Source organism: Quercus robur, chromosome 10, assembly GCF_932294415.1.
Source record: "Quercus robur chromosome 10, dhQueRobu3.1, whole genome shotgun sequence".
In the NCBI taxonomy this organism is placed as follows: Eukaryota; Viridiplantae; Streptophyta; class Magnoliopsida; order Fagales; family Fagaceae; genus Quercus; species Quercus robur.
The window spans coordinates 50,182,602-50,207,537 of NC_065543.1; the positions used below are offsets into that span (position 1 = coordinate 50,182,602).

Sequence of the window (24,936 nt, forward strand, 5' to 3'; positions counted from 1 at the left end):
TCCATAACATTACTTTCCTTCTTTTCCATTAAATTAAATTCATATTCAATGATTATTAAATTAAGGAAAAAGTTAACTAATGTTATAATAACTTATAAAGACATTAGTTTAAGAATTTTTTTTATTAAAAAAGAAAAAAAAAATTTGACAATTTTTTATATATTCTATTAAGATAATATTAAAATTTTTCTAAAACAGTAATTTAACAAATGCCCTAAAACCACTTATTAACTAGATCCTTGACTTAAAACCCCACTTATCCTATATCATTTACTATATTTGACAAAAGACTTAATCTGGAAACTTTATTTTTTATTTTTTATTGTCATTTCTTTTTGCTAACAAAATCTTTGACTATGAAGAAATTATGATCCTCTAGATTTCTAGATTTTTTAAGGTAATCTACGAAATAGATAATTGTAAAAAAACCCACAATTAATTAATTACTAACCCCCAACACACGGCCAACACGTTGGTTGGTTCAGTGGTAAGGAGCTTGTGGCCCTGCTTGTCAGGTTTGGGTTCGAGTCACCTCCACAGCCAATTGTTGGTGGGCATCCTTAGTAGGGTTAATCCCCTGCACGATTTGGCTAGAACGGCTTGAGCTTATGTCAGATCGGTGCCCTGCCCGGAGATAAAATATAGCCATAAAGGCCCCATTTTTTTAAACCAAAAAAAAAAAACCCCAACACACACACACGCACACGCACGCACGCACACCCAAAAAATATATATATATATATATATATATATATATATATATATATATATTGTAATAAGTAGAGCAGCCATATACGTTTTCCCAGAGACCTTTGTAGTACCTTAACGTATACATTTATATACCCACCAAAAGTAACACCTTTTCATACCCCAAAAAAAAAAAAAAAAAAAAAGTTTTATTTTTCTCAGTCACTCACTTTTTTTCCCCAAATTTTTTTGTTAAATTAGGGTTTTGAAATGTGGAGGTATGATGGGATCTTCTGAATCAATCTCAGTACCCAGTTCCAATACCAATACCAAAGGTCTGGAATTAGGGTTAGATTCTTCACAATCGCCAAACCCTAGTCCCGATCTGGACAACCAAACACTGCCGGATCCAAAAGTGGAGGAGCTGAATGAGAAGCTTGAGAGGTTGGATTTGAAGGAGGAACCGGAGTCGAAGAAGAAGAGCGAGGATGAGGAGGAGGAGGAGAAGGAGGAGGAGAAAGATGGGAGCTTTGGGTTGAAAGAGGTGGAGAGAGAGAAGAGTGATTTGAATGAAGAAGAGGAAGAGGAAGAAGAGAAGAGGGGTGGTGGGAGTGAATGGAGCTATGGAAATGAGAATGAGAATGAGAATGAGAATGAGAATGAGGTTGTGATTGGGATTGATAAGGTGTTACTGGAAAGTGGTGGTGGCAGTGGTGGTGGTAGTCGTGGTAGTGGTAGTGGTGATGAGGCGGAGAAGAAGGGTGAGAGAAATGGTGGTGGAAAGAAGTTTCCGTATCAGTTTCCGGTGAGACCCGAGGCCGAAGATTGCTCGTTTTATTTGAAGACTGGGACTTGTAAGTTTGGATCCAATTGCAGGTTCAATCATCCTGTCAAAAGGAAAAATCAGGTATATGTTGTAAAACTCTATGCAGATACTATTTGTGTTTTTATGTATGTATATATGTGTGTGCGAATTGAGAATTAGGCTGCCTACCATGAACTCTCCCAAACCCTGCAAAAAGCAAGAGCTTACCCATTTAGGCATGTATGTATATATGTGTGTTTATTGGTCTATAGTGTTGTTTTAGCAATGTCTGGAACTTTGTGTTTGTGGGGGATGTGTTCAATGGTGTGTTGAGTTATGATGATGATGATGATTTTTTTTTTTGTGAGAGGATGTGTACTTATAATCTTATATAATAATAACATAACTTTACTACACTATGCAATACTACACACACACACGCATACAGGAATGTATATATTTCTATGATTGTGTTAATTTGTCTAAATTTTTGTTTTTGCAAAAGGGTAAGGTGGGTTTGTGTTGTGGATGTGTAAAACTTTGTGTTTGTTTGTGGGCAAGTGTTAGATGGTGCATTGAGTTATGATGATGACAATCATTTTGTGAGGAGGAATGTGTACTGGTTTGGAGATGGGGAGTTCTATTAATGTTTGAGAGGAGAATGGTATTGCAGTGGACAGGAAGTGGGGGGTGGTTGTGATATATATTTTTTGGTTGCTAATTTGTTGTTGTTGTTGTGATAGTGGGGATTATGGTGGGTTGGATTTTTGTATGATAGTGCTTTTTAGGGCTGAGTTAGTTTTAAGGGAAATTAGTTTTGTTTCTGAATTTTTTTTATAGGATGGCATTTCTTCTTTATTGAAATTTAATGGAGGGAATTAGTAGAATGACCTTTTTTTTTTCAATGGATGGAATATTTGTCAAAATTAATGGTAGTGGGTATATTAGGGTTTTAACTTTCAAGTGGCACTTTTCTTTTTCTATTTTTCTATAGTGCTGATTTTTTGTTTTTGGGTGTTTTTTATTTTATCAATTTGAAGGCTATTAAGGACAAGGTGAAGGAAAAAGAAGAACTCGCAGAGAGGCCAGGCCAGTTGGAATGCAAGGTTCTTATTATTGTTATTATGGTTCTCACAAATATCTTTATGAGTTGATTTTAACAGGAATTTTTTTAATATGCATCATATCTTCCATGACTTCTTTTTAGAATTGTTTCAAATATTTGTGTACTAATTTTATGGCCCAAGATAGACTTCATTGATGGATTTTTACTATTGTATTTATGATTCTTTGCATTTGACCCTAGATAGTTAGAATATTCTTGATTCAATAAATTTGGCATTGCCAATATGTCAATAGGGTCCTACCATAGTGAGTAAAAACTTAGGGCATCTACAAGGGAGGGGTGGGTACTTCAGTTTGAATTTTTACTTTGGAAAAAGTAATTGGGCTGCTTGGAATTTTATTTGTTTATCCTTGATTTTGATGATTTTGGATTGTTATAATGTTGTTGATGTACGTCAAGAATTAAGATAATAGTTTATCTGTATGATGCTGATGTATGTCAAGAATTAGGATTTTAGTTTATCTATAACTTTGTGATTTGTATCAAATTATAGTAAGTTATTCCCTTGTAGAAATCTGAACTTAAAATCTATACCTACATCACCCACCCGTTTGATCTAAAGCTTAGAGGTAGTAACAAGTAGAGAATTTCCAAGTTCTTGATAATTAAAGGCTATTGATAATTTAGTCTAGGTCTAGGTCATTGATAATTAAAGGCCAAGTTCTTGAGAATTTCCAAGTTCTTTTAGGTTGCGTTTGGGATATGAGAAAAAGTTAGCTTATTTTTGCTCCTAAAGTGGGTCCCATTGCTCCAAAAGTCAGCTTTTAGTTTTTTTTTTTTTTTACATACTTTCAGCAAAAAATTTTCAGTTTCAACAAAATAATCAGTTTCCAAACGGACCCTTAGTCTCCTGTGGAATTGCAGTTTTTTTTTCCCTAGCGATAATTATATGGGGATTGTAATACTGAGAAATAAATATTCTTTACTGATTAAAAGTGCATTTGGCGTGAAAGGAATGCTAAAGAAGATTTGAGGGTTGTGAACGTTCTTTGCTAGAGATTAAGTCTTTCTTCTTGCACACTCTTTGAATGGAGTGTGGTTTTTTCTCATTTTTCTTGTTCTTTTCCTATTTTCTTGACCGTTGTACTTTTGTTTCATGATTTGTACCCCCATAGTACATCCCCAATGTACTCGGCTTGACACTTTTTCTATTAAAAAAATATTCTTACGTTACTTATCCAAAAAAAAAAAAAGTGAAAAAGAAGAAGGAAAATTGTGATTGTAGTTTCTGTATGGAAGATCTGTCATCCATTTGAATATGGGTCTGGGTCATTTAATGGCCCACGCACAATCTCTTTTAATGTGCAATGTTGTTCAAGTTAGCTGTTTATATATTACATGGAAGATGACTTAACAAACAAAAAAATATATATGTATTACATGGAAGATAATTTTGTTAGATAATAAATCTTAAGTGACTATTTAGCCACATTTTAATTTGATGTGTTGTTTTCAGGAAAGTACTTATTCCTTTGTGAAAGAGTATGAGACACACATTTTCTCTCTTTGTTTATGATATGATTAACTATGTGCGATCTGCATAGTGTACTAATAGCAGGTTTTATTGTCTTATAATTCTTCTCTTGAGCTTGTTTCAGTATTACTTGAGGTCAGGGGGGTGTAAGTTTGGAAAGGCTTGTAGATACAATCACACAAGAGGCAAAACGACGGGAAGCACATTTCTAGAGCTTAACTTTCTGGGCTTGCCAATCCGACCGGTATTTCTTCTGTCTATATTATGAATTCTTGATTAATCTTTGTACATCCCTTTTATATGTTATTTTTAATCATCTCTCAAGCTATTATAAGCCCTAAGAGTTAGCACAGTCGGCTGAGGACTCAGAGTGGAGGTCACTAGTTTGAATTTCCGCTTCCCTTGGGGCCAAAACTTTTTAAAAGAAAAAAAGCTTAAAATTATCTTTAGTCTATATCCCTATCAATGTCATTATAATTCATCACAGGGAGAGAAAGAGTGCCCCTACTACATGCGTACTGGCTCCTGCAAGTATGGAGCAAACTGCAAGTTTAATCATCCCGACCCTACAGCTGTGGCAGGAGGTGACCCCTCTTCAGGATTTGGTAATGGCGGATCTGTTTCATTAGGTGCTTCCCAATCATCTGTGACAACCTGGTCTCCGCCAAGAGCAATGAATGAAAACTCTCCCTTTGTGCCAGTGGTGCTTTCACCTACGCCAGGAGTTCCGCCCCAAAACTCTGATTGGAATGGGTATCAGGTACTTCATATTTTGAGTAACTTTTTCATGACTTTAATCTGGCAATTATTTTTTGGTTTCCTGCTAAATATCATGTAACAATTTCTTGTATGTCAAACTTCTTAATACAATATTTTTATCCTATAATCCTAATACCTAAATTATGGTCCTTGCAATGTCCCTATCTTTCTGGTAAAATTTGTACTGCAATCAGTGCCCAAGCTAGTTTTAATAGATGTTTTTCATGACTGCTGAGACATTGGATTTGTTACTTATTTTGGGCCCATCACAAATCCTGCAGTTATCTTTCTTTACCTAAATTGAAGTTGAGCTTTAAATTCTGGTTCTTTTGACAGGAGCATGAATAGTCTGTTCTATCAATGCATACAAACTAGTAGGTTACCAGCCCTGTTTGTTGTCCAGCTTAGTTGAGTATAGCTGATTATAGGCTGTTGGGTTCAGATATTTCAAATTTATTTATTTATTTTTTAGGATTTTACTAATGTGTGCCCTTAGGGCACACATTAATTTCCATTTTTGGAAAAAAATTTCTCGAAAATTGAAAAAGTAATGACAGTTTTTTTAATTCCCGAGAAAAGGTTTCCAAAAATAGAAAGTTTAATGTGTGCCCTAAGGGCACACATTAACCAGACCCTATTTTTTATTTAGAAGATTGCTCAAGTAAAAGAAGTGTTTAAAGGCATTTGAGTAGTATATATGAGACAAAACAGTTGAACATATTCATTTGTCATTTTTGATATCCTTCAAGTGACTTAAGTTAACCCCAGATTACTATTTTTTTTTATCTAATTATAGTTGTGCTTTATGCTTTGTGCCTCATTTCTTGGATTCCTTCCTAAATGTGTTTTCCCTATTAATTCTATTTGTTTTTGGATTGTTTAGGCTCCTGTCTATACACCAGAAAGGACTATCAATCTGCCTCCCCCATATTTAATGAACCCACCAACAACTCAAACAACCAATCTCTTTTCACATCAGCAGCAGCAGATTCAATTCGAAGACTATCCAGAACGACCTGGCCAACCTGACTGCAGTTATTACTTAAAAACTGGGGATTGTAAGTTTAAATCTAATTGCAAATATCACCACCCTAAGAATTGGAATGTGAAGTCACCACCCCCATGTGCTCTCAGCGACAAGGGCCTTCCTCTGAGACCTGTAAGTTTATTCCTCTGGGCTGTACTTTTGTGAAAGAATTTGAAAACTGGGAAGTAGTTTCAAATTTCTCTCCCCACTAAATGGAACCAAAATATAGTATGATTTTGAAAAAATGACAGGAAGTTTCATACTGTTTTTAATATTGGTCTCTTCTGGAAAGTTTCTCATGTAATTTCTATTCCCTAATTAGTTCCTATAATGATTTTTTTTTCCTTTGAAATCCAGGAGCGGGATACATGTTCACATTATAGTCTATATGGCATTTGCAAGTTCGGGCCGGCTTGTAAATATGACCATCCGATAGATCCACCTTCTTCACCTATGACTGGAGTTGATCAGCATTCTTCCTATGCTATCTCTGTAACTACAGAAAATGCTGGAATGGCCGGGAGTGGAAGTGGAAGTGGAAGTGATTCCACCCTGCAGCAGCCTGTGTAAAAATTTTTTTATTAAAGGCCCTAGCTTTTAGGAATCACAGAACCAAGGATTTGTAATTTTATATTTATTAATATAACAGACACGAGTGTGGGGGTTGTTTTGCAAGGGGCTGAACAGGTTTGATGCCTGATGCCAGAAATGCCCTCTCAGCTCTTTTGATCTATCAAAATGCCATTTTCTATTTATTTTTGTTAATGATGGTTGGAATTCAAGGTCCCACTATAATATCATGTAGGCCCTCGCTTGCATCACAAAAGATCTTCCAATCATACTTGTATAATACAGCTATGCACGACAATTGTATCTTTAGACTGATTCCCAAGCTTTTTAGAAAGTCCAAGGACAATTTTTTTACCACAACTTTTATCACACTTATGACGAGATGAGCAGCGGAGAAAAAGTGATTTTTTTACCGTAACTTTTATCACAATTATGACGTGATCGATTTTTAGTTGTGGAGAAAATGTTGTGAGGCTGTGTAATGTCATTATCCAAAAGTTGATCACCTATCAAATTATGCAAAAGTTATGGGCCTACTTCTAAAAGAACTGCAGCCCTTTAAAAGGTAAAATCTTGTTCATAAAAAAAAAAAAAAGGTAAAATCTTTATCTTGTCATGTCCGACTTTCCTGTCTTTTTTCCCTTGTCTCCCTTGGTTCTAAACGTACTATTACCCAATGGAGTATTGAGAATTTGATGTACAATTTGATTTACAATAGCAAGGAAGTTTGTTGGTTTTCTCCTCTCACCTTTATTCTCTCCCCTGAAGTACTATCAGGGCCTTTTGGAAGGTGAAAAGAACAGCTCAGGCGTGTGATATATCCATATACCATATGTGAACAAATGGCTATAGGAAGATGCATCAGATTTAGGGCCATATTTCTGGCCTTTCCTTTGGGATCAACTATATGTGGCTCTAAAAAGGGTCTTATGTAAAACCCAATCAAACCCCCATAATATAAGGTTCAATTCTTTCATATCGTAGGTATGCATAGCAAGGGATATATAAACTGCTCAATTTGAACCATTTTTTTTTTTTCAGATGAAAATTGTTCCGCTGTTTGAGCACCTAAAGCCTAAGGTCTTCAGTAGAAGATGTTGGCATGTATTCACCTCAAATAGTGTGAAGCGTTTTGTGTAGTCTCACCTGCTCTCAGAACTTCAGATCCTCTCAGCTCCAGAATTCAAGGTTGGGAATTTTCAGTTAGGTACTTGGGGATGCCTTAGCCTAACCCCTAATTATGTTGCATACAATTGTATTGGTCAAGTATTTTCATGCTTCCAAAGAAGGTTGTCAAGGTTATTGAGGAAAAATTCAATAGGTTTCTTTGGAAAGGTCTAGATGAGGGTAAATTAGGAAGGGGGAGATTTTGAAAACTACTCAATCCAAGCTGTCTCTCTTTGGGTAGCATGGGTTCATGAGGTACTATTAAAAGGAAAAAGCTTATAAATAGTGAAAATTCCCAAAGAATGCACATTCATGTTTTATGAAGTTGGTGATGGCAGCAAGATCTTCCTGTGGCATGATAGATGGCTTTCTTATGGTATCTTGTATCAGGAGTGTGGGCATAGACTAATCTATGATGCAGCAAGCTCTTTTAATGTCAAGGAGCAATCAACAAGCATGGGTTTTATTGACTGACTCACAATAAGAGATAGGCTTTCCACAAAGATAACCTTTTTTGCAGTCAGCATTGAAGAAAGAGATAACCTTATTCTATAACTGCTCATTCACTAAGAATTTGGAAGCATATTTGGGATTTGCTGATTTGTTGGGGAATAAGAAACTTCAAATGAAGAAGTTTTAGAGCAACTCTTTGTTTAAGTGTACGGTCGGCTTCGGTGTATTCTATTTGCATTCAAAGAAACAACAGGATCCATGCAGGGGAAATACAAACAGACGAGCAAATGGTGAAAGAAATCTGTATAGATGTCAAAGCTAGAATGGCTACTACAAGTAGAATAAGCAATTCCATTCTACATAGGACTCTCTGTACTAATTGTAATTGGGGGATCCCACTGACAGCACTTCATAGTGCATAGAAGTAGGGCTTAGTTGATGTACCTACTGCATTCTGGAGGTCCATCTTGTTGTAAAAGAGTTTGTTGATCCTCTTTTTAAGGACAATGAGTGTAATCATCTGAATTTATATATATATATATATATAGATTTCATCAAAGTGAAATGAGTAATTCTTTGTTAGCCTGTTTAAGCCTGAATAGTACCATATATTTGATCTTATTGATATTAAGAGATATAAAAATGTCCCTGTGCAGAACCAATTCTAACGTGGAGGTTCCAATCTGAATATGTATAAAATTTAAGCTTTCATATCCCACACTTTCCTTCTTTTCAGTCTTTGGTTGAGATATATAAAACATAATAAAAATCAAAAGAACTAAGTCAAGACAAAAGAGAAATGATAATATATAAATAATTTAATAACTGATCATAAACTAATCCCTGCATCACTAGACTTCCAAGCACATAGCAAGTGGGATAGTGAAGGTCTCCTTGCGCCTATACTAATGTTGACAAATTACACAGATTCAAGAGTCTGAAAGTAGCCAGGATTCAACCACAGCAAAACCACTTCTTCTGCATTCAAAATTTAGAGCTCTGTAAGATCTTAAATAACAGTTACAGATACCAAACATGAACTGCCACCAGAAGCTAATGATGCATACAAGTCTATTATAAGCCATACCTTTTGAGGGTACTGAGGATAGCTGTCATTCTTATACACAGGATTACTTCTTCGTGGGGTCACAAGGTTCTCAGTGCCAGCACTGGTCTTCTTCTCATCTCTAGCATTGTTAAATATGACAGTGAATCCTTCTGCTGAGGCAGGATTGTTTACATCCCACTCTCCAAATTTGGGCAGCTGCTGAACTTTATCCTGCTTGAGAATAGAAAAGTTCTACCATAAATAGATGATTACAACTTGAATAGCATAAATTCATTAATGTGAAGCTATGGATAAAGCTCCAATTTGGGCAGCGGCTAAAGTTTATCTTGCTTAAGAACTAGAAAAGTTCTGCCATAAATAGATGATTACAACTTGTATAGCATAAATTCATTAATGTGAAGCTATGTCTACTTTATCCATAAGGTAGAATTCATCGATTCAGGCATTAATTCAAGGTACATAAATGAAAGCCAAAATTTTCACCACTAAGAAAAGATCAGAGAACAAGCAATAAACTTGTGCACACAGAATAATTAAGCAGTAATTGCATTGGTACCAATAACTGCATATTGAAATGTGAAATACAAAGGGGTCTTTTACTTTCCTTCTTTACATGCCAAACTTGCATACAAATGATAGATACTACTCAATCTCCAAAGAATTTTACAAAAAATGCACACATCCCTACATAGACTTGGAGATTCGAAGGCACACGAGAACCATCCTGTGTCAAGAGACTCAAGACATGTATCATACACAGATATGCCTCCATTCACTGCCTTGCTCACGAGAAAGTATCATGATAGCAGCTTATGCAGCGCCCCTTCACATTTGTTGGGCCCCACAAACCTGTAGAATCCATATTTGAGGGGAGCTTTGTATAAGCTGGTCTCATAAGATAGTTTTTCCTATCTTGTTCACAAACAGTCACATATAGTGGGCTATAGAGCAAACTATCTTAGGGGAAACCTTACCCTTAAGGTTAAATTCTAACTTTCAACCTATTTTATTCAACTTAAAAGCAAACGCGTTTCAGTAATTAAGTCACATTATGAATGAAGACTAGAACAAAGCTAGAGAACATACTGAAATATGTAAGGATTTGATTACTACTTTTAAACTTTTAAGGGCCAAATTAGAAAATGGATCTGACTTCAAGGATTTGACACACACACACATATATGATACTTTAATAGTTATGGGGATGGGAGATTTGAACATTTAACGTTTTCATTGGAAACACCAAGAGGTTCCGGCTAAGCTAGAAGACTCTCGGTGATTGTCTTTATATATAGAAAATAATGAGAAAATTTATCTTCATTCAAACACATTTGGATACAAAAAGGCAACCGTTTATGATATTCAAGTCACAAAATAGAATGGTCATAATCACACCTACCCTTTATCAATTATAACCAGATTCGTTGAACGTTCTAGAGAAAGCAAAATAGAAGAAACCACATAGCAAGAATCTACACACTCACCACAAGCAAAATCTTGTTTCCAAAAAAAAAAAGAAAAAGGAGGCAACAAATTTATGCAAATATCCCTAGTACAAAAAGAAAAAAGAAAAGGATAAAAACATTAAGGAAAAAAAGAAAAGGAACATGTCTGTTTTGGCGCATATTGATGTATGAATCACGCCCTTGAATACAAGACATTCAAGAAATAAAAAACGAAAAAAAGAAAAGAGAGAGAAATGAGATATATAATGTTACCGCCATGAATGCAAGATCAAAGGAGCTTCCTATCCCAAAGATGAAGTGCTTGGAGAAGAGAGAGAGAGAATGAATGAATGAATGAGAAAAAATTCTATTATGGAAAAGGAAGATTTATATATAGAGAGAGAGAGAGAGAGAGAGAGCGCGAATTGTTAGGGACGAGGATGAGAAAATGTGGAATTTGCTTTGTACGTAGAAGTAGTTGTTTGTTGGATTGAATATCTCTGTTGTATGAATAAGGTACATACGTAGCCCAACGGTACTAACCGCTTTTTGTTTTGATTTTGTTTTTTTTTTTTTTTTTTTTTTTTAATCCGGGGAAATGGGAATATGACTCTTTTGCTAGTCATGAGCACCTCTCTTTTTTCTTATCTTAACCAGATTAGAACAATATTAAATAAGGATGTGTAGCTAAATTGAAGAGATATCTATATTGTATATATTACTATCAAACTAAGATATCAATAAGTATCATTTTTATATAAATAAGATTTTCAATTACATCATTGACTTAACAATGGACGTTATTAGTTGAGTTAACTTACAAATCATAAGAAGTTACATATCAATCTTAATAGAATCTACCTGTGCGTCTTCATACTAAGCTTTGTTAAGAATCAAAATTTTGTCCACTCTTTCTACTCCACATCATAGTCCACAAATCAAAATATGTCACACGTCTATTAATTCCTAATTTTATGTTATTTTAATACTTGTTGAGGTTGCTTTTAGACAAAGTGCCACCAAGGTTCTAATATATTACGGGTGGTGTTTATTTCATGCTGCTTATTGCACACAAACGTACACACTTTTTGCATTGAAACCGTGACTTCAAGTTATAATTTCAATGCAAAAATGTGTGTATAAATTTGTGTGCAATAAATAGCGAGTATTTACCCATAACATTTTATGCACCAATACTTGCCAGGAGATACGTGGCTTTAAATAATCTAAGCTGTTATCTGTTTGCTAAATTATCATAATTAATTATTTTCCACTGCTATTTTATAGTTCAAGAGTTGATAGTGTTTTCATTATGTAATTGAAGGCTATTTGCCGCATTTAAGTGCAAGATTGCAAGACATATAGTAATGACTGAATTTAATTGTATTTTAAGTTTTTGACGTCTTGAATTTATAACATTTAAAAGTTAACTACTCGAATGGAGAGAATAGTTAAACGACTGAACATTCATTCTGAACTCTTTTTTCATTGAATTTTTAGAAATAGATCCGAATTGTTTTAAACACATGCTTAACCTACCCAAACATAGGCACCAGAGTATGGTTATAAGTATCCAAGGATGCACACATGTATCATATATGTGCATCAATGAGCTTGATAATCATGCCATAAACATAATACATAGAAATGAAGATTGGCATAATGAATGTGATGTGCTTAAATGTTATTTACACAAGCGGATTTTTGTTAGAAAATTACATTCACCCAGCCCAAGGGGATTTTTGTTAGAATCAAGTCATCATCAGAAGGGCAAATTATAACATTTCAATACAAAAAGTCAACTTTGGGGTCCATTTCGGTCTACTTAATCCAGTTTGATCCAGTCAGTCAACTTCCAGTCCATTATGGTGCACTAAAGAATTAAAAATGACAAATTTGGATTAAGGGTACCTATTCTAAATCTAAATTTATTAAAAAAATATATAGATCTCAAACTCGTTCGAAAATCTATTAAATTTTAGCAATTTATAATCAAATTTGTTCCACAACTATTTAATGAATCTAAACTCATTTCAAATTTGTCATGTGTTAATTGATTTCGAATTATCATACAATCTTAGATTTTATTAAATTAGGGGCAGAATATATTTATTTGAGTTTGAAATGAAATTGATGCAATAATCAAGAAATATATAGTTAAGCGATTAGGAGTGATTTTTTTTCTTTTTTTTTTGGGGGGGCTAAAAGACTTTTAGGCAGTGTCTTTTGGGAATAAAGGTTACGTTGATTCGGAATTCCACAAAACAAAACCGTTAGATTTACATTCTCTCAACTTCTGCTATTGTATATAGTAATAGATATATTTTGATTTGAAGGGCAATATTATACAGAGAATGGCCATATCAAATATACAATCTCAGATCCTACTATTTCTCAACATTGGCCTTGTTTCCAGCAAGGATGAGAGAGATCTCCAGCCCACGGCTAAAAGCTTGATTGAAGAGCAGACGAGATTGAAACGTGGAAACGAATGGGAACCAGGATAAGATGGCAATTGGGGCAAATATGAGCATGCCCATCCCAGCATCATACATCCGTGCAAATTCGCGCACAGAATCCCACACGCCTAAGAGCCAGAGCAGCCTCTTCCAAGCGATTGCCAGCTGTTGCATTACCAAAGAATGATAGCATGTCAAAAGTTTTATCATAACACAGTTAAAGACTCAGATAAAAATAAGCAGTTCACACTGTTAGCAGCAATTATCATCACAAGTCTAAAGTCAGCTCTGCCAATCAAGCAACTAAAGTCCATGCATCCCAAAGAGGCAAAGACATTGTGACAGTGTGAAATGGTTTGCTGGACATAACATTTGATCTAAGCATGGTAAGCTAAATTGCTTCCACTACTTTCTGTATTTGAAATTATATGACAAGTCAAGAACAGCTACACCAGCTGTGTGTAGTAAATCAAATGTCATAGCTGTGGCCATGAATACTATATTCAGCTACAACAGCCATGATATCTTTTGAAGCATTGTATCACTTCATCCTTACTTTCAATCAACTCACTTTCAAAAAGGTAGAATACTATTAACTAATCGGCAGCCTGAACATAAGACATCCTTTATGTTAATTTTACCCATAGAAAAATATTGTGAAGTCATGCATTATCTTGTGAACATTAAATTTGATCAGAATTAGTATTCAGTTAACTTACACATATTATGCCCCATCCGGTGGGAATATATACAAGGATGCATGCAAACAGGTCTGGTATTGACAGATCAGTAAAGATAACAACAAGGGAGACAGCTGCAATAAGCACTATGGTTGTGACTCCTTGTATAAATCGCATCAGTAGCTGGAAGTTGCTTGATTTTTTAGGGCTGTATGTGAAGACCTACAAGGCAAAATAAAATAATGAACAATATAAGATTCACACTAAACAGCAAAGATCAAGCAAGCTGAGGTTGAGGTGAAAGAAGTTAAATAGAAAATCATACAAACCTTGAATATCATGACAATGGCAACCAATACAACCCAGGAGAATCCATAAACCTAGAGAACAGAAGCAATTATTAAGATCATGAAAAACTCATCCTTTCAAACAATTAGAATCAGTAGAGTAGAATAAGATAATATGTAGCCAAAGCCAGAAGCATAGGCAACCATATTTCTTTATTTATCCCTTTATTTTTGTTAGAATTGTGTTGTTCAATGAGTAAATTTACCATATCCCAATAGCCTAAGCTTTTGGGAGAATCAGTAATTTAACAATTTTATTAATTTATTTTTTGTTTTATGCAGTGCTAGTGGTTGCAGAAAATAATCAAAGCCAATAATATATGCAAATATCTAGATCACTGTAAATTGTTTCGTCAGTTGAGTATGAATTGTTGATCTTTAAGGGAAGCACTTGGCAGTAGTTTGCCCCGGATACTGAAACCAAGCTTGCAACTACAGGATGATCATAGACAAAAGCTCCTCAGAAATTTTGATTGTAAGCCTCTTTTATCTCAATCAACTTCAAGAAGCTTCCTTGTTTTGGTAATAAACACTCATCTCCAAAATCGCTATAACGATGGTCAAATGGGAACACATTAATATACTCCCAAATATCATTTAATACAGTCCTGAAAATACATGTCACAAGACTTCTACTCTTTTTAGGAAAAAATTTTCAATGCACTTTTTGCAGAGAAATTTTTTTGGCATTAAAATTATCTTCAGTGTCTTCATTTTTCACAGGAAAATTTCTCAAGAAATCCGGAGTGTCAAATCAGCAATTTGTGACATGGCACATACAATAACATGTCCATTTTACACTTGTACTTGCAATTTCAATTAAAATTTTGTTAGCAGAATCTGCAGAGAACTGGCAAAACAAAATGTGTACAAGATAGTTTTTCCTGCTTATATGGATGGGAGAACTTAGGTAGCTGCTTATTAATCACAACCTATCTATATAATTACATTAGTAGCACTTTCTAAGCAAGGGGATTCATGAATATGCTTAATTTAGTTTGGAATAAAATACAGAACATATGTAAACTATAGTGCAGAATAAAGGACAAGAAGGCTACCGCAAGCGATGTATTCTTTCCTGTGAGATGCAATTTATATACTACGCCATATTGGAACAAGAAGAACCTCGCACTCAAAATTGTTTCCAATATACGACCTCTGAGTGTTTGTATATGCATCTGCAAAAGAAGAACATAACTAACGAATATGAAAAGCAGCTACTTACTGGGAAGAACTTCCAATCCACAAAGTATAACAAGCCCATAGGTACATTTGTTAAGCATAAGAAAATTCATATATAAAAGAGCATAGACAGCATGTAATGGAATAATTCTCACATATCCTAGCTCAAATAAATATGCAGCCTTTCTTTCTAAAATAGAACAAACAGGAAAAGGAAGTGCCTTAGAGAAAATATTTATCTCCTTTATCAACATAAAAAGTCCTAGAGAAATGAGTTTGGCGCTACAAAATGCCCCCACCTTCAATCCCAATCCAAGCCACAAAAGGGAAGAAAGGAAAGAAAATTAAAAAATGATCAAGCTCTAGCAGACTAGAAAAAAAAGGAGAAATATTATGTTTTAACAATTTTTTATTAAACTGTAGTCGGCTAATCATTATCATGTTGTAATGAAAAAGAAAATCAAACATCTTATACGTCAAAGGAAAACAAATTACGAAAGCAAATATCAAAATGTGTGCTTATCAAGAGAAAAGAAGTTGAAACATAGTCTCTAATAATTAATATTTTACCACTCCCCCTCACATGTGGGCCCAAACTCCCCCTTAATTAGTCAGGCCCAACAGGCGGGATTTTAATAACTTAAATGAGAGGTAGAGTAAAGACAAGGACTGAACTCAGGTCATTTAACTAATATTCTAACACTCCCCCTCATATGTGGATCAAAACTCCCCCTTAATTAGCGGGGACCAACACATGAGATTTTTAATATCTTAGAAGGGAGGTAGAGTAGAGATAAGGATCGAACTCAGGATCTCCTACTCTGATACCATGATAAATTATCAATTGTCCCAAAAGTTTAAGCTATTAGGAAATTGTAAATTTAATCATTTAATTAATATTCTAACAATCTCTATTACAATAGCTACATAAAGACAAGAAAATAATTGTGCTGGTAGTTATAAACCTGTTCTTCATCCCACCAAGATTCCCAGCTATCTTCTCCCTTCACACCTACTCCACCTTTGTACATAAGCCAACTAGTCCAATCATCAAAATCCTCCACAGTCCTGTTGATTTAAAAGTAAGATTACAAGACCGAGAAAGACAGAATGATACGTAGAAAATTACAACAGTTTCAGAAACACATAAAATGCACAGAAGTAAAAGCAGGGACATAAATGTCACAAAAGAAAAGACAGAATTTCCAGGAAATATTTAAAAGCTAAGAACTTACTTTTGCCACTCAAAACCAGAGGGATTGAAGATATAAGGAGCAAAGAGCCACGAGAGGACAAGGAACCAACTGCTCATGGTGAGCAAAACAAATGAAACAGCACCTCCATCCGTATACCCATATGCAATGTAAACTATAAGAAGCAGTGCCACCTCAAGCCTGCAAAAAACCAACTTCATTGTAGCAGGAAAATAAACAGTCCTTGATACATCCAAATAAATAACTTTAACCCTCCCACTCCTTCCCCAAAAAGAAAAATCATCTATCCTTTATTCGAAAATTTCACTCACGCTTTGGTGAAATGACTTCTTGAATAAAGCCTGTAATTATCAGCAAACTTGATGTGACGGACAACAAAGCCTCTACCAGTTGCTCGGTACTGTCAGTGAAATATAGAAATGCAAATAAATCTTTCAATTGCAAAAAATAATATATATATATATATATATATATATAATAAACAGTAACTTTTGAAAGAAAAATCAGAAAATGTATTTACATACTTTTGCACCTCCATGGAGGATGGTTCGTCCAAAATAATGAGTTCTTGTTCCTAATGAGAATGTGAAGAAGACAGAACACAGCTGAAGTTGCATTGTAATAAAACTGAAAACAGCCTGCAAATATTTAGGTAACACTAAATGATTAACAATACAAAAACTTAAGCACAAGGCAATACAATTATTGAGGAAAAAGAACAAGATAAAGAAAAGAAGGAGACAAGAACATTATTAGAACAGACAGAAAGTATAAAATGACAAGATGGACTTATCTAAATATATAGCCTGCTAGAGCCTAAAAATGTCCACACTGTAGGAAAATGCAGGAGACAATATATACTGACCTTCAACAATCCCAGTTCAAGTATGAAACCCATTATCATTGGCACTGCAGTAAAGATTCCAATCTGGACCAAGAACTGAGCATTCAGAGCTGCATCTAGGGCTGAGTTACCCGTAATTTTCGCTTCCTTAGAGATTGCTTCATCAAGTCCAGAGAAAGCCTGAAGGAGTTGGCAGCAGATTGACAAAAAGTTAAATTAAGTGGAAGGATGCCTTGGTGCAATTCTGAACAGAAGAACAATATATCCAAGAACACCAACTCCAACAGCTAGTACTAGGGCTCGTTTGGTAGAGGAGTTTAAGTAATGTTGTTTGTATTTTTTTGAAATACGTGTGGGTGAAAAAGTGTGCGAAAAAGTGTGTAATGTTGTTTAAAAACTGAAAATATGTTGTTTCACTACTCTACCAAACGGGGCTAGTCTTTTGAACACAATGAAGAAAAGTACACAAACCAGGAGAAGATTAAAACCCAAAGAGCATTCTTTAACCAATGATTACAACATTATACTCATCAGTGCAATTCTCTAAAATAAAGAAGTTAGTCACTTTTTTTGGTTTAATGGATTTGGGTAGAGCACTGAATATGGTGGCACTACAACCCTCTAGGATGCAACCGGCATCTACAAACAAATATAGCTTAGACTAACCAGATCCAAGAAGAGATTTAGAACTTATTAATCCAACTCAGACAAATATAGCTCTTACTGGGGGTTCAAGGGATACCCCAGTGGTTCCAGCGCCTCTTGTGGTGCCTGGGTACTGGGGCTTGAACCCCCACCAGCCCCCTCTCCCTATTTACCAAAAAAAAAAAAGCGCTTAGTATTTTCTTTTTAAAGGCTATCAGTCACTGCATTTGGACACATGTTCTAAAACATTTAACCACAGGTACCTTTTGGCAAGTGTTCCATAAAGCTTAACTTTCCCTCTCTTTTTTTGGTGACAAAAGCTCAATTTAAAGCATGACCCTCCCCATCTACAAGGCTGCAAGAAATGCAGCACAAATTCCTAAACTTCCTTACCTAGCCAGTTATATAAATTGTGTTATAGACAATAAGCTAGTGTTACCCCTGAGCTCAACCAGAAATTTGACAGTAACAATTTTATACATTTATAATCATTGTAGCTATTATAAATTAGGAAGAAGAGTAAGCTTCAGGAAAAATTATTATTATTCATTTACGTAACATGGTGAATAACACAGGAAGGGAAATTAACTTTGTTAGATTACCAGGTAAGCTCTTCCATACAAAAATATGTATATTGTAAGGACTGTCATCTGCAATAACAAGGAAATTCTTATCAGCACATTCCAGGGACTAGTTATTCAAGTGATCTAAAATAACAAAAGAACAGGATATGATTGTACCATACCATTGTACACACATAGTAACCAACAGTTGTGAAAAAGAATGACAGCATTCTAAAGAAATCAAACAATTGTCCGAGCCTGTATATATCCCTGCTAAGGACTTGTTCTCCATTTCCACCTGCCACTTTCCCTTCAAATAGGGCAATCTGGTTTAATCCAACATCCCTTCCCTTTCCAACCTGTATGAGAAGCAGCTATCAAGCAACCATAAAAGAAACAAAAAATTCAACATAAACAGTCAAATTTACGAGGATAATTAACCTGAATATACTCGTGATGTGTTATGTTACCCTGCCGCAATGTGGAGTTAAACCCTGCAATAAAAATTAAAAATATTCTATTATCTCATGCTACGAGAACCAACAGAATGCTTAAATAAACCATATCAATTGTTAAAAATAAACAAATAACATTTGCAAAGAGAAGAAGTAATTTCAGACCAAGTTCAGGCAGAATAAGCTTAGCGCAAAACTAGCAGCCATTAGTCATGGTCAAAGTACCATGGAGGCTGGGCAGTGAATACATAAATTATAATGTATCACACATAATCCATCTCTTAGTGTTGTTACATAATGGCAAAAGAAGTATACACTTCAGTGAATAAATATTGACAAGGAAATTTGCAACTGCAATTAACATAATAAATAGGAAGAAAGTAATGCAAAACAAGGTAATTGGAAAACTCTCTTGCTGAATATAACAAAAAAATAATAATAATTTTTTCATTTAAGTAAAAAAGTTACCCCAAATATATATATATATATAAGTGAGATTAGTATTTATTAAAAAAAACAAAAAACTACTTGCAAAAAAAGCACAAAGAAGTTGAAAAGTACAAGCAGGAAAAAGAAAAGAACAGAAAATTAGTTACAAGAGAGGAGAACTGAAAGATGTCTTAGGAAATTTCTTCTCTTTCATGAAAATTTATAATGAAAAATTTTATTCTTTAAGCATAAAATATGTCTAAGAAAGGAAGGCAGAACCCTCTATCAAATTGTATCATAGAATGGGATAAAATTAGGGGTGGCAGAGTAAGCCCAAACCCATTTGCCCACCCAAACCCACCCGCTCTAATTGAACCCAAACCCACCCAATTATTAGTTGGGTTAAATGGGCATCAACCCAATTAGATTACTGGGTTTTAACTAAAAACCCATTGAGACCCATTTAACCAAAAAACAATATACCAAAATTCAACCCAGCCCTTCCCATAATAATAAAATAAATAAATAAATAAAAAAGCCCTTAGACGTTTCAGTATTTCAGGGTTTTCATTTTCCTTCATTTTCTCGGCCTCCAAACACTTCTTTCTCTCTCTCTCTCTCTCGCTTGCTCTCTCTCTTTCTCTCTCTAGCTCTCATCTAGAACTCATGGAATCCATTGGAGTACTCATGCTCATCCCGATGAACTCGTACCTGGAGCAAGAGCTCTAGAGGCGCTACAACCTCTTCAAGCTCTGGACCACCCCACAGAAGCGCCAGTTCATCAAGGAGCACGCCAATCGAGAGCCTCGACTATGAATATGTTTCTTCTACCTCCTTCTTTGAAAGAAAAAACAATGGCAAAAATTATGAAAATTATTTTGTGTTTGTTTGTGTGTTAAAAGGATTTTCGAGAACAAGTTGTTCAAGCAAGACTGGAGAGGGTGTGGCAAAGTGCAGGTTTTCCAGTAAATATTTATGAAATGGCTGTTGTGCTTTTTGATCGGTTTGATGGTCAGTCTAATCGGTTTCTGCAACAATCTCGCCGGCACGAAATTCGTCATCACCTCTAACATGATGTTGGAGAGCAGGTCAATTTTATTTTTTTTATTTTTTCCTCTTTTGATTCGGTTCTGTTTGGTTTGATGGAAACCGTACAAATTTTCCCGAGAAAAAACTGATAACTTTGAGAGAGTGGAAAAGGGAATCCAAGAAAGTTTTGGGGTTTTTACTTTAATGGCATTTTGGTAATTTTGATAATTGGGTAATTGGGTGAGTTAGGGTTTACCCATAATAATTGGGTTGGGTTGAATTTGGGTTAGAAGCAATTAGTTAAATGGGTTTTAATGGGTAAATGGGTTTTATCTACCCAACCCAATTATGCCCACCCCAAACCCACCTAAGCCCACCCATTTGACACCCCTAGATAAAATACAATTATACTAATAACTGACCAAGAAATGCCTGCACTTCTATGCTAGACTTTATATGAGTGATCAGATTTCCCTTTACCTAAATTGCAAAGGAAAATAAATCTTGACAGACTAAACAATAAGAATGCTGAATAAAAAAATGTTGGAAAGGGGTTTTGGTTGGCATTGCAGTGAGGATATTTGGGGTGCACTACCTTATGTGTGATGTCAATATTTGAAGAGAACATTAAAATCGCATATTCAAAAGCAACAAGCGCTCACTTTTGGAATTGAAATTGTTATTTTTCTGTCCTATGTATGATTGGATGGCTGCCTTAAGTAGTTATCCTTTCTCTAATATGATTGGAATTATTGAACTTGTGTACTTTTAGCTCGCTTCTCGATGAAAGAGAATTATTCTATTCTCCTCAGTGGAGGTTTAATTGGGCAAAAATGGAAGGACATATAAAGTCAACATCAACAACCACAAGTTTATAAGGTTTCTAATAAAGAGTAAATGGGACCCAGGAAAAGAAATGTCCGCACTTCTATGCTAGACTTTATATGAGTGATCAGATTTCCCTTTACCTAAATTGCAAAGGAAAACAAATCTTGACAGACTAAACAATAAGAATGCTGAATAAAAAAATGTTGGAAAGGGGTTTTGGTTGGCATTGCAGTGAGGATATTTGGGGTGCACTACCTTATGTGTGATGTCAATATTTGGAGAGAACATTAAAACCAAATGTTCAAAAGCAACGAGCGCTCACTTTTGGAATTGAAATTGTTATTTTTCTGTCCTATGCATGATTGGATGGCTGACTTAAGTAGTTATCCTTTCTCTAATATGATTGGAATTATTGAACTTGTGTACTTTTAGCTCGCTTCTCGATGAAAGAGAATTATTCTATTCTCCTCAGTGGAGGTTTAATTGGGCAACAATGGAAGGACATATAAAGTCAACATCAACAACCACAAGTTTATAAGGCTTCTAATACAGAGTAAATGGGACCAGGGTAAAGATAAAGGTACACAACCTCTCTAATTTATAAATACCATGATTCAATAATGAACCTTTTCTTTTACCCTCCACCCCCCCAAAAAAAAAACCAAAATAAGAAGAAGATGAAAGGTTCCTTAGGTAGGTAGATTCACTGCCAATGAGTCCTTTTTTGAAAAAGATAATTATTTGAAAAGAAAGACAGGAAATCAATACAAGTAACACAAGCACACAAAAGGTTCTCCAAAAGCTACAAACTAAACATTACAATACAAAATTTGGAAGATAAGGAAATTCCAAAACATAGGAATACAGAACAATGCCTAGAGCAGTCGTTAAATCAAAACACCAACCTGTCATGATGACAAACTAATGATGGTGGTAGAAGAAATTCATCTTCATTAATAGTGGATTACCTATTGAGAAACATTGCTATACTCTATTGTTTCAACTACATCAGTAATTTATCCTTGATTTTTTTTTTCTAAAAAAGAAAAGAAATGCTTTTCTTGTTGGCTCGGAACTAGAGTTCAATCTTCAAACATAAAAAACAGTGAACCAACTTGCAGCAAAGTTGAATCCAAAAAAGTAATTTTAAAGGAACCACTAAATGGTGACTACAATTTAACCAATAAAATCAATGCAAAAACAAACATATTAACCTATGTGACTATTATGTCACTGAAGACTTTAAATGCCCACTTTTCAATTTTTTTTTTTGTTTAATAAAAAAAAATCTATTAGTCTTATTTGATAAACAAGTTGCATGGCTACATTTGCAGAGATGCAGTTCATCATATGATGTAGCTCTCTAGTCCCTTCTCTCAACGAACAAGGGAAATAAAGCAACTACAATTCCTTCCCCTGTGAAAAAACTCATTCAAAGACATGTCTAAGTGAAGCAAATAATATAAATTAGCCAACACTTCAATATGAAATCCGGAATAGATATCATGTTTAGAAGAAAGAGCATAGGTTAACTTGTTAACAACAGACACTAAATACAGCAATAAGAAGCAAATCATTAATGCCCTTCATACTTACCTGCATATATATCCTCACTAATGTTAATAACACGTGATGCCTTACTGATGCCTCCGCGAGTGACATGAAATATTCGATCAAACACATCTGGATGTCCATAATGCATGCGGACTCTGCAATGTGTGTATATATATTAATGATAGAATAAAGTTAAGTAATTGCAAACACCATAATACAATATACTTCTATCGCCCAACTCAATAGAGCATGTTGTGTTTTTTGATTTATAATGTTCTAATAAGCAGTTCAAAATCATAACCCACACTTTCCAAACTAGTGGAATTCAACTTTTCTCCACTTCCTCCAACCTTTTAAGTGTGAAAACAGCTAAAAAGTTAACCACTGAATCCTGAAAAAATGATCTGTAAGTCAATTCAATCACTTTTTTATAAGATAAGTTTTTGACGACTCACTTGAGTGGACTTGCTAAAACACGCTGGCCCAAGGTTACAAAGCTAGTCTCTTGATTGGACATGAACCAAGCTAATGATGAGACACTGCATTTACACATTCAACAAGTAAGAGGTAAGAAAGCACCACTACTGAATCAAAAACAAAAGTGGACTATAATTTAAGTAGTAGCATGACAAACCTTCCCGTAAAAACATGCTCCCTTACACCAAGAATAGTTGGCGGTCGAATACCATGATTACCGCGAAACTCCTCGAGTAGATTTCTCATTTTCATTGCCTCCTCAAGGTAATTGTCCTACATCAGAATATAAAGGTGTTACTATGTACAGATCATATCTATATCGTTCTTTGCTAAAGAGACATGAATTGAACAACTCGTAACAAATTGCCTTTTCCAATTAAAAGACTAAGCAAAAACCCAAAAAGATACAAAGGTGACCACCTAAATAGGGGATGTAAATTTATGTCAATTGTTTGAGAGCATGAGAGATACCTGATTCATGTCGATGGTTTGAACAGCTTCCCCACGAGTGAAGATAATAGCATGGTTTTGGTTTTCAGGCTTCCCTTCTCCAAGCTTTGGATCACCAGGTAGTTTAATGGAATATATTTCCTATAGATTGATATGAAGAATAACATTAGCAAACGACAGTTCAAGGCAGATGGAAAAAATGGTACCAAATTTTGCATTCAATGAGGGAATAAGAAAAAAGGCTGAATAGAAAGAAACTTTTTTTTTTTTTTTTAAATAATACAATTGTTACAGCAAGTGGAGGGAGGAGGGATTCAAATCCCGGTTCTCATAAAGAGAACCAAGCAATGCCACAAAGCTACAAGACTCTTACATGCCTATATATATATATATATATATAGAGAGAGAGAGAGAGAGAGAGAGAGCGAGGAACAAGAAACATCATTGTTCAAGAATAAACCTGCATGTGTTCTGTTCCAAAATGGAACAAGAAGTTAACAAGCAGGAATTCTTTAAGATATTAAATCACAGAGCACAATGCAAACAACAACAACAACAACAAAAGATAAAGAATTCACAAATTAGCTAACAAACACATCATGCAAATTATAAATAGTGGGCATCCAATCTCCTTACGCCTTTTTTTTTTTTTTTTCCGGTGGGTGGGGAGCAGAAATGTTGACTATAACTGACAATTTTCAACAGTCACCAGTTCTAGAACCCAAGTGATGAACAGAATTGTGAACATAGGAAACCAATCTACCAAATCATAAATTTTTTCGAGTCTTGATTGAAATGGAAATCAAATACTAAAATTTCAAATTGTACTCAGTGCCATAAATAAAAAAGAAATGTTTCCACAAGAACAGTAAAAAATGATTTAATTTAAATTATAGATACAACATGAGAAATGGATAAGCTTTATTGAATCATCACAAATAAAAAAGGTAAAATGTTTTTAGACACACAAGTTATACCATACAAATTGCATACAGGAAGATAATACAATACTCTCTGTCCCATGTTATTAGTTCTATTTAGAAAATCCAATTTTTTAAGGGAATGTCATTTAAAGCATGGTCTTTCAAATAAAAAGGTAGAAGTTTCCAAAACTGCCATCTTTAATTTAAACTAAAATAAAACTAATGAAAAGAGGTACTGACTTTTCAAATAAAGCACATGGGAAGTTGAGAGAGTT

At 34.7% G+C, this 24,936-nt stretch overlaps 2 protein-coding genes across 5 annotated transcripts in view; one reads left to right on the forward strand and one right to left on the reverse strand.

Moving 5' to 3' along the window:
• The first annotated feature begins 834 nt into the window (after positions 1–834).
• On the forward strand, positions 835–6,633 carry LOC126703688 (zinc finger CCCH domain-containing protein 43). The gene is made up of 6 exons (XM_050402739.1): positions 835–1,594; positions 2,533–2,598; positions 4,217–4,336; positions 4,580–4,852; positions 5,735–6,010; positions 6,236–6,633. Exons 1-6 carry the CDS (start codon positions 968–970, stop codon positions 6,446–6,448), a joined length of 1,575 nt encoding a protein of 524 aa, XP_050258696.1. The 5' UTR covers positions 835–967; the 3' UTR covers positions 6,449–6,633.
• Positions 6,634–12,780: 6,147 nt separating this feature from the next.
• LOC126703583 (callose synthase 10) overlaps positions 12,781–24,936 on the reverse strand; it is a 54,820-nt gene continuing 42,664 nt past the window's right edge. For all 4 annotated transcript variants that reach the window (XM_050402549.1, XM_050402548.1, XM_050402551.1 and 1 more), the window contains 16 exons: positions 23,760–23,879; positions 23,446–23,561; positions 23,267–23,350; positions 22,854–22,966; positions 18,958–19,010; positions 18,699–18,875; positions 18,556–18,603; positions 17,330–17,488; positions 16,989–17,102; positions 16,776–16,864; positions 16,486–16,644; positions 16,216–16,318; positions 15,127–15,246; positions 14,051–14,101; positions 13,761–13,943; positions 12,781–13,206 (listed from right to left, as the gene is read on the reverse strand). In XM_050402549.1, coding sequence (XP_050258506.1) covers positions 12,970–13,206; positions 13,761–13,943; positions 14,051–14,101; positions 15,127–15,246; positions 16,216–16,318; positions 16,486–16,644; positions 16,776–16,864; positions 16,989–17,102; positions 17,330–17,488; positions 18,556–18,603; positions 18,699–18,875; positions 18,958–19,010; positions 22,854–22,966; positions 23,267–23,350; positions 23,446–23,561; positions 23,760–23,879 — 1,926 coding nt within the window. In that variant the 3' untranslated portion in view covers positions 12,781–12,969. The remainder of the gene's footprint in view (positions 13,207–13,760; positions 13,944–14,050; positions 14,102–15,126; positions 15,247–16,215; positions 16,319–16,485; positions 16,645–16,775; positions 16,865–16,988; positions 17,103–17,329; positions 17,489–18,555; positions 18,604–18,698; positions 18,876–18,957; positions 19,011–22,853; positions 22,967–23,266; positions 23,351–23,445; positions 23,562–23,759; positions 23,880–24,936) is intronic.